A 9,899-nucleotide genomic window follows, 5' to 3' on the forward strand; every position below is an offset into this window, starting at 1 on the left:
TTCAATGGATTGTTCGAGTCAACATTGTTTAAAATAGTAGATAGTATAATGTTATCCACGTATGAAAGAGTATTGATACATCCGTTTCTTTTTTTCTCTTTCTTTGGACTCAATAGTCAATTCAACGGTCAACATTTTCTACGAAAACTTTTTTTTTTATATACATGACATATAATGTTATTTTACATATGGAAGAGTTTTGGTACATTCCTTTCTTTTTTTCCTTTTGGTTCAATTCAATGGATCATTGGAGCCAACACTTTAAAAAATATTTTTCATATATATAATGTAATAATGTTATTCATATAGGGAAGAGTTTTGGTACATTCATTTTATTTTATTAGTACAAATATTAAGGTGACATGATGGTGTCTCGATCCGACTCTAAGATTGAGAAGGCATTTAGACACAAAGACCACCTGCAAATATATTTACATTTACTTCTCTTCAATGGGTGCCAGCGGGACTCAAATCAAGGATCTCTTTGATTTAAAATTTGTCTTTTTATAACTAGACCAAACTCTTGGAGTTAATACACATTTCTTAAAATAATAAATTAAAAATCATTTTATGAATCAAATATTTTTTACTAAGTGAACCAAGAATTATTTGTCACGTTTTGTATTTTGTGAAAAATTATTGGTTAAACGCACTTTTGGTCTCCTAACTTTTGCACGAGTTGCGATTTTGGTCCCCTATTAAAATAAAAACACTTTTCAGCCCCCTAAGTTTTCCCTCTTTTGCAACCTTCTGGACCTCCGTAATTTTGAAACAAGTGTCTTTTGGTGTAATATTCTTTCTTCCAATTTTACCCATTGCTTAATTAATTTTTACCGTTTTATAGTCGTCTGCCAATAAAAGCGGAAAGATAGACATGTTATGCGTGCATCTTGACACTGGTATAATTAAATATATTAATGATCAAAGTTGCATATTGAAATGTATGCAGTGGTTGACTGCGACAAGTATTTTACAACATTAGTGTCGGTCTTGACATTGATATAATTAAATATATCTCGTATCATTATTGATTTGTACAAAAATTTCACCACACTCTTACAATTATACTTCTACTTCCACATATCATAAAAAAATACTTATGTCGGTCACATTTATAAGCAAAAAATTATTTTTTAGGTTCAATGAATACCTAATGTATTTGGTCTATAATATATACCAAATATATTTGATATTCAATGAATCTAAAAAGTAATTTTTTGCTTAGAAATGTGACCCGAGGAAATATGAATTTTAACCATTTTCGATATTCATTCACCACCAATAACATGATTTTGTCAAAAAGTTATACTCCCCCTATCCCAAATTAGATGTCGTTTTAACAAAATATGTTTATACTAAATTATATGTCATTTCACATAATCACCGAAACATTAATGATTTTTTTGTCTAATTATGCCCTTATTCTTTATTACTTTATCTTTTTTCAATTCCATTAATTTATCTTTCTTACCATTAATGAAAGATATTTTTGTAAAGTGACTCATATTTTCTCTTCTCTATGCAACAATAATAACATTTTTGTTGTAGATACGAAATAGCAAAGACATATAAACTCACACTCACAAGTGGATGTGTCGGGGTTCGAACCTCGGTCATGGTGTCCGGCCGAACAATAATAACATTTTTTTATTTATATAAAATTGTTAAAATGACATATAATTTGGAACGGAGAGAGTATTATGAAAGATCAATCAGTGTGATTTAGAAGGGGTTACATTTATATTTTTGTATGGTTTGTGGATAGGAGTATAATTAATAGTCGTATTGGGGAAATTTGAGTGGAATGGGTGGACAATTTGAGCGGTAGGATGAAGATAGGGGAAGTACTCCCTACCCCTACCGTGTCCCATTGACATCCCTAATTCTAAACAAAGGTCATGCTAACTTGTGTTTTAAGGGCACAAGTTAAGAAGCTAAAAAGAGAATTAGAAGATAACTTTTGTATTGTAAAGATAAAATTTTAAATTTTTAATATATTGAATGCACAATTTTCAAGAAAATGTTTCTATGTTTAGTTTCTAAAGAAACTTATGCCCCAAGGCACAAGTTAGCCTTATATTGTTGCATATGTTACTTAATATGAACTCTTTTTTTCTTCCTCCAATGTGGGTTCTTAACCGGGAATGGTACTTGTTAATTAAGGAACCCCATTAGAGATGCTCTTACTTGGGAGTTTCTAGCTGCAATGCTGCACATATCTTTTGCAGCACATATCTTTTGCAGCTTTGCACTGAATAACAAATAGGTACATTTGAAGTCTTGCCCTTTAATTTCTTTTATTCTTTTTTTTTTTAAGAAGCTAAACTAACCCTCTCAAATTGGCACCAGAGAGAATCGAACCTGAGACCTTGAGGAGGAGCACACTCTCAGGTTCCAAGCCAATACCAGTAGGCCAACCCAAGTGGGTTAATTTCTTTTATTCTAAAGTGAACTTACCCTTAGAGTTGCCATTGTATGCATTTTTGTTATTATGTTCATTTTATTCTAAAGACACGGAATTAAAATTTAACAGAAGTTCCTTTTACATTAGATTTTTTTTTACATATCAGATTTTCATTCACTAGTGGAATGTGTTTATTCAACCACTGAAATTAATCGAAACATAGCCACTAACCCAGCCAAAACATTTGGTGTGGAGGAGAAGGCATAGCAATGCAAGGCCAATTATTTTGGAGGAAGATTCTCGAGAGCAAGGAAGCAGACATGAGGCATATACTCTTACCAATCATCAAACCAAAGACACTGATCTAAACGGTGCTGGTTTGTAGGTCTATTTAACAAAGTTTCAGAAGTAAATTTTTTGCTATAGACTATTACAATTTAACTATCAAACTTCAGTAAGTATGTAAATGATATTTACCCAGGAAATTTACATATGGATAATAAATGTTTTTTTTTAATATTGGATAATAAATGTTTTGTTAATACAATGTGGAATTGATACAAGACAATAGGACTCATTCATTTTTATCTGCATTGAGATTCAATCAAATGTGAAATGCAATCTTGCTTCAGTGACCCAAACAATTTATCAGCCATTGAGATTTTAATAATTTCATGTGCTGACTCATAGAAAGTGATTAAGTAAAAGACATTACACCACTTGACACTGAATATCTTCTTTCTGCAGGAAGCCATGATCAGTTTTTTGGGGTGTGGTTATGGTGCATAAGGAGATCCTTATGCACCGTGCATAATTGCTTTCTACATCCAACATAATTGCTTTCTACACCCCAAGTGAAAAAAATTATTTGGGGCCAAGCCCACTATAAAATCTATTTATTTGTGGGTCTAATAAAGCCTCATATTATAATTTTTTTCTTAACAATTTATTTATGCAAAATAGCTTATTCGAAATAGTTTATTTATGCAAAACAACTTATTAGAATGATTTTTTAAAAATCGCTTATTCAAAACAACTTATTTATGCAAAACAGCTTATTCCGATCTCATTTTAAAAAACAACTTATTCAAAATAGCTTATTTATGCAAAACAGCTTATTCGAAACAACTTATTAGGATCACTTTTTTTAAAACCGCTTATTCAAAACAGCTTATTTATGCAAAACAGCTTATTTGTTCAAAACAGCTTATTCAAAACAGCTTATTTATACAAAACAGCTTATTCCGATTTCATTTTAAAAAACAACTTATTCAAAACAACTTATTTATGCAAAACAACATATTTATGCAAAACAACTTATTCAAAACAGCTTATTCGAAACAATTTATTTATACAAAACAACTTATTTGTGCAAAGCAGCTTATTCAAAACAGCTTATTTATACAAAACAACTTATTCCAATTTCATTTTAAAAAACAACTTATTCAAAACAACTTATTTATGCAAAACAACATATTTATGCAAAATAACTTATTCAAAACAGCTTATTTATGCAAAACAGCTTATTCGAAACAACTTATTTATACAAAATAGCTTATTTGTGCAAAACAGCTTATTCAAAACAACTTATTTATATAAAACAGCTTATTTGTGCAAAACAACTTATTTATACAAAACAGCTTATTCCGATTTCATTTTAAAAAACAACTTATTCAAAACAACTTATTTATGCAAAACAACAAATTTATGCAAAACAACTTATTCAAAACAGTTTATTTATGCAAAACAGCTTATTCGAAACAACTTATTTATACAAAATAGCTTATTTGTGCAAAACAACTTATTCAAAACAACTTATTTATACAAAACAGCTTATTTGTGCAAAACAGCTTATTCAAAACAGCTTATTTATACAAAATAGCTTATTTGTGCAAAAAAGCTTATTCAAAACAACTTATTTATACAAAACAGCTTATTTGTGCAAAACAGCTATTTTGCACAAAATAAGCTGTTTTGAATAAGCTTTATATGAGTTAGAGAGAGAAATGAGTATGGATTATGAGTTTCTTTACTAGAACGTTGTTTAACATGTTATACACTGAAATTATTATTGAAACCATAATTATGGTTTAATGGTTTTGATAATCATGTATGTGAAACCAAGATAATTGTGTAATGGTTTTTGATGAAATTATTATTGTTAGATGGTTTTGAATAATGATTAAGATGTTATACACTGAAATTATTACTGAAACCATAATTATGGTTTAATGGTTTTGATAGTCTTCTATGAGAAACCAAAATAATTGTCTAATGGTTTTGCTATGGGTATGGTTTCTGTAAGTTGTACTTCAAAACCATTTTGCTGTGAAAATGGTTTCTGTGAGTTGTACTCCAAAACCATTTTGTTGTGGGAATGGTTTCCGTGAGTTGGACTCCAATACCATTTTGCTGTCGAAATGGTTTCTGTGAGTTGTACTCCAAAACCATTAGATTTACTTAATGGTTTTGAATTTTCTTTTTCATCAATTCACATCAAGAAACCTTCGCCGGAGAAGACAGAGGAAACGAATCCATCGCACACAAAGTCCATTTTCGAAAATCAATATCTCCATTGTTCATCATCAAAACCGTAAAACTCTTTGATTTGAACTGTATAAACTCTTTAACACCTAAACCTCATCATTTTGCGAATCAAATCATCCAGAAACCAACATCAATTTTCGCAACTGTTCATCATAAACAACACCTTCTGGTCTATTCTGGTGAAACTCGAGGTCACCATACAAGTCACAGACTGTATCGAGATTTAACCACTCAATATGATACGAAATGTTAACATCGGTATTCCCATCAACAACAGACTGGAAAACACCTCCACTTGATACACCTTGATTATATACAAAATTGCCCAAGTCACCCGAGAACGAATCGGTTTCTTCTGGACTCCTACAAACCATGGAAGAATACGGCTAAATTATTGCAATTCGCAGCATCATATTCCAATTTTAGTAAATTAAAATAAATTTTGAACAAAAAGAATACTCAAAACAAAGCCAAATAAAAAATTAAACAAATAATGTAACAAAAACTTATACTAGTTTAGAAAGCCTTGATTCGTCGCCATTAACCTAAAGGATCATGCATTTCATCAAAAACTCATAAATAAAACGGTAACATTAAAACCTTGATCGCATTCATACATACCAAACTTCATCATCTTCTTCGTCAGAATCACCTTCACGAAACAAGTCTTCATGCGAGGACCAAAAATCGAGTCCACCGGAGCCACCAAACACCTCAGTATAGTCAAAAGCGTGTCGCCGGAAGTCAAACAAAACCTCACCGGCGTCAACCGCCGGAAGATCCAACATCGGAATGGAAGAAGACCGTCCGGCATGAAAGCTGGAGAAAATCTCGCCGTAGTCTTCAAACCTCGGCGAGATGGAAGAACCGGTGAACTTTGGAGGACCACCGTAAACGTCGTCGTATAGAGTACCGTTGGAGGTGAGTTTCTTGGGAAGCGTGAGAGAGACTTTGTTCTGTACAGTGTGAGAGAAGAGGGAGTGGTTGTGATGCAAAACAATGGGAAAGAGCTGAAACACAAGATTATAACACATGTCCCTGATCTGATGGTTGTGATTAACTTATGCATGGTGCATAAGTTATGGCTTATGCACCATAACTTTTGCCAGTTTTTTGACATTGGAAACATCAGAAGCCATGATCAGTTTTTTGACATTGGAAACATCACAACCACCGTTGAAAAACAACCTGGTTATGAAGAATCAATGGACTGGAGAAACAATCAAAACACAAAAGTTACACAAAAGAAATTGAAATCTCATTAGCAACCATTGATTAAAACTCTCCCTCCTGAAATTCATGAAGCTTCTAAGCTTGGTAATGATGAAGAGGATCAGCAACAACCAATAGAAAAGTGAGAATGCTTCTGATATATCAGGGTTCACTACAGAACATGGAAAGAACATTGCTTACTCTCTTACTGAGAAATTAGCTCCAATATATGGAAGTCTACATTTACTGGCTTAAGTTAACTTACTAGTTTTCTGATTTACTGGTTTACTAGTTTCTAACTGTTTAAGTCAACTTTACTAGCTTTAAATCACCTTTGCAGATTTTTGAATTATGACAATGACACTTAAATGTAAAACAGATTACATAATAGATTGCAAGACGATCTTTAACATATATATTATCCAAATTGCATAATATGTATAAGTCACTTGTTAATACGACCAGTTGACAATAGATGATTACATAGAGCAGGACTAGTTTGATACAAGTTGGTGGTACAAGACACTACTTGTTACAATCCAATACAATTTTGGGATTTTGTCAATCGCTCTGTAATGGTATTTTGTCTTCATTTTTGGTTCATTCTTTTCTTGACTGCATCAGCATGTCATTAACACCCTCGTGATTCACTTCAATCATTTCCCACAACCTGTAAAAGGAATATGTCAACAAAAGAAGAAGGAAAAAAACTATCTCAAACTTGTTTGTATCATGACAAGGATCGACAGCATTTAGAAATAAATATGATAAGAATATGGCATGATTTCTCCCACTTAATTAATTGAAATGATAAATTGAAGTGTGTTTAATATATGGACAGCATAAGGTTACTGCAAGTGCATTGTATCATCCTTTACTAAAGCTAACTGTTAAAAACCTATTGTACTAATAAGGTTACTGCAATTGATAAAAATGCAATTTAATCATATTTGAATCAATATTGAAAAGTTTCAACATTACTATCTATCCTCCTAGTTGAGAAATAAGAGGGAGCTTTTTAATAGTGCTCATACCCCAAGAGAAATTAGATGAGTATTAAGATCAAAGGAACTAAACCATGAATAACTAACTCTAGCATGAAAAACAATGACACCAATTTCAGCATGAAAAACAAAAGGAACTAAAGTATATATAAATAAAATAAAAAATATCTCTTCTCACCATTGATGTTGCTGGAATGACTCGACCCACTACTCCAACATTAACCTTCAATACAGAAAACAGCATAAAAAAGTACATGATTACACGAGTGGATGGAATGGGGCTGATCGTGTGAGGTGATACAGAGGAGGAACACTGGAAAATGAACAAAAACAATGCAGACAAGAACCTGGTCTTGTGAAGTGGTTCAACAGAGGCATAGGGCTGGTAGAACATTGTGTGTGCGGCTGAATGACAGAAACGGTGAAAGTTATGTATAGTCTTCTTCAACCACTGTGGTTCTCACATGGATGAGTGGCCGAGTAAGGAGAAGGAGGAGGACATTCACTCAGAAATTGTTTTGGTTTCATATCAAGGTCAATTGTTTCTAATATTATTTTTTAATTTAATATGATAGGAATTGTGTTAGAATTAAGTAGATATCTAGAAATTCATCTACCTCTTAAATTTCGAAAAAGCTTATTGACTATCACGCATGTTTGAAAGAACAATTAGCAACCTTAATCTACTGTATTTTCCAACGTATCACTCAATTAGGCAGCAGGCATATTTCAAAAAGAATAACTCAATTAAAACAAGGGAAATGCAAAACTGACTAAAACAAGAGTTCTGAAATGACACTTTTATTTTGAAATTGGATCAGAATGACTTGCATAAAAAAAAAAATGCAGCCCAAAAACTCCAAATATGGAAACAGAGGGCACTAAAACATTGGCCTCTTTAAGAGTTTCAAGATTACTTTGCTATTTTTAATCGGCAGTTCTCATCAAGGTTGGGCAATTTGACTAAACAAATCGCAAATAAACTATATAGTAAAGCCATAATCAGTTATAAAGAAGAACGTACATTAGGTTGGATAAACTCTTCAACAAGCACTAATAAATTGTTGTGATATCAACTTTTGCAGACGGCGAGTTTTGAAGCAAGAAGTTGACTATTCCATCAGGTATGGAAGGTGGTTTCCAACCTGCTTTAAATGCTTTTCGTACCTTTGCAGCTTCTTTACGTGATATGGCAATAGCTCTCTTTAACATGGCATCTTTCAATATGAAGGGCAATCCCAATTGAACTTCAGGTGGTTCCAATTTTATTTCCATTGACTTCAGGTTACCCAAAGAAGGGAGCTCGAGCTCCAATAAATCAGGAACTAAGGAGAGAATCTAAGCAATGGGGAATGAGGATAAATTACAAGTCAATTGGTGGTTTTAAACAAAATTTAGAAATAAAATAAAGAATCTTAAGAAGAAAGAAAAATTAAAGCCTTAAAACATGACAAGGTACCTGCAGAGTAGTTGAAGAAACAATCAATGATTTTACATTGGTAAATTCTAGCAGCCAATTGAATAGAACCATAGGAGCTTCATCCCCGATTGAATACATAACTGCAGCAATATTTACTTGTCTAACAGAAGAAAGACCGCTCCCACATATTTTATGAAAAGGTCTACCGGTAAAAGTAAAGGAACAAAGACTTGGAGTAAATAGCTCGATTTTGGAAAAGTTTGATGAAATACCACGCATAGCTAAATTGACAAGTGTTTCACTTGATATGTTGAGGGTTTGAGCATCCTTTAGCTCACAACCACCAAGGACCAAACTATTCAACTTGGTAAATGCAGAAAAAGGCTCAGCACAACCGTTTTCACCACCACAAAAGGTGAAATTTGATAGATATAAGTTGGTCAATTCCGGTAAATTCAAAGACATTGGAAATAATATTCTAGAACTACTATATATACCACCTCTAGGGGAAATTGAAAGTCTAAGAGATGTAAGAGCCTGACATGAAGAAACACAACGCATAATGAGACAAGTCTCACCCTGTAGAGATATCCCTAATTCCTCGAGGTGGGTATTATGAGAATAAACATAGTTTAAAATCTTGTTAAGGAGCTGAGGTTCAATATTGCCCGTACGATCAAGATCAAGAGTGCGCAATGCAGTTGAGGTATCACGAAGTGTCAAAATCTTAGACACGAACGTGGCAAATTGCTTAACAGAGGAAAATCTAGAAGAATGCAATATAAGGGTTGAAATGCGTTTCCAGAGATGTTCCCATCTCTTAGATAAAACACAAGTTCTCACAACATGTTTGGTATTTAAAAATGACAAAATGTGAAGGATTACACCGTCCGGTAAGTCACTCAGTCTGTCTTCATTTTCATCATTTTCAACTTCATAGAGTCTTCTTTTCTTCTTCTTCGTCTTTCGACAAATCCTGCTCTCTTCGAGAAAAACAGAGATATTCCCAATTTCCTTTTTGGGAAGCATTGAAAAGGAACAACGAAATGGAAGTATACTCTGCAATACAAGGGAGCAAGAAACAAATGAATAATTTATACAGCTATAGCTTTCAATTAGAAAAATCAAAATCGCGTTCAATTGAAACGAAGAAAAACCTAGAAAGTATTTTGAAGTCTTAATCGAAGAGAAATACCTTGTTGTTGAGTTGTGAATTCCGTGATTTCTAGGGTTCGTTTTGTTTAATCTTGTGCGAGTGCAAATTTTGGTGCGATTAGGAATTTACAACTTTGAGAGAGTCAACTTTTGTTTT

General features: G+C 32.8%; 1 protein-coding gene across 4 annotated transcripts; it reads right to left on the reverse strand.

Moving 5' to 3' along the window:
- Nucleotides 1-6,527: 6,527 nt before the first annotated feature.
- LOC146932533 (putative F-box/FBD/LRR-repeat protein At1g78760) lies at nucleotides 6,528-9,899 on the reverse strand. 4 transcript variants are annotated; one of them, XR_015007142.1, is made up of 5 exons: nucleotides 9,783-9,899; nucleotides 8,627-9,646; nucleotides 8,192-8,505; nucleotides 7,346-7,390; nucleotides 6,528-6,833 (listed from the first exon to the last, which is right to left on the reverse strand). XR_015007142.1 is itself a non-coding variant. In XM_085704234.1 (5 exons), exons 2-5 carry the CDS (start codon nucleotides 9,614-9,616, stop codon nucleotides 6,816-6,818), a joined length of 1,224 nt encoding a protein of 407 aa, XP_085560360.1. In that variant the 5' UTR covers nucleotides 9,617-9,646; nucleotides 9,783-9,899; the 3' UTR covers nucleotides 6,528-6,815. The 4 variants fall into 4 exon arrangements, 3 of the variants coding, with proteins under 3 accessions (XP_085560360.1, XP_085560361.1, XP_085560359.1); XM_085704234.1 differs by having other exon boundaries at nucleotides 8,335-8,505; XM_085704235.1 differs by lacking the exon at nucleotides 7,346-7,390 and having other exon boundaries at nucleotides 8,335-8,505.

Source organism: Medicago sativa, chromosome 4 (genome assembly GCF_051527215.1).
Source record: "Medicago sativa cultivar Bolivia chromosome 4, Bolivia_mono, whole genome shotgun sequence".
NCBI lineage: Eukaryota > Viridiplantae > Streptophyta > Magnoliopsida > Fabales > Fabaceae > Medicago > Medicago sativa.

Excerpts from the sequence above, each read along its gene's own strand:
- LOC146932533 (XM_085704233.1), bottom strand. The coding sequence starts at position 9,616 with ATGCTTCCCAAAAAGGAAATTGGGAATATCTCTGTTTTTCTCGAAGAG. Across the intron at positions 8,506-8,626 it reads TTTCTTCAACTACTCTGCAG|ATTCTCTCCTTAGTTCCTGA; the intron begins GTACCTTGTCAT and ends CCCATTGCTTAG.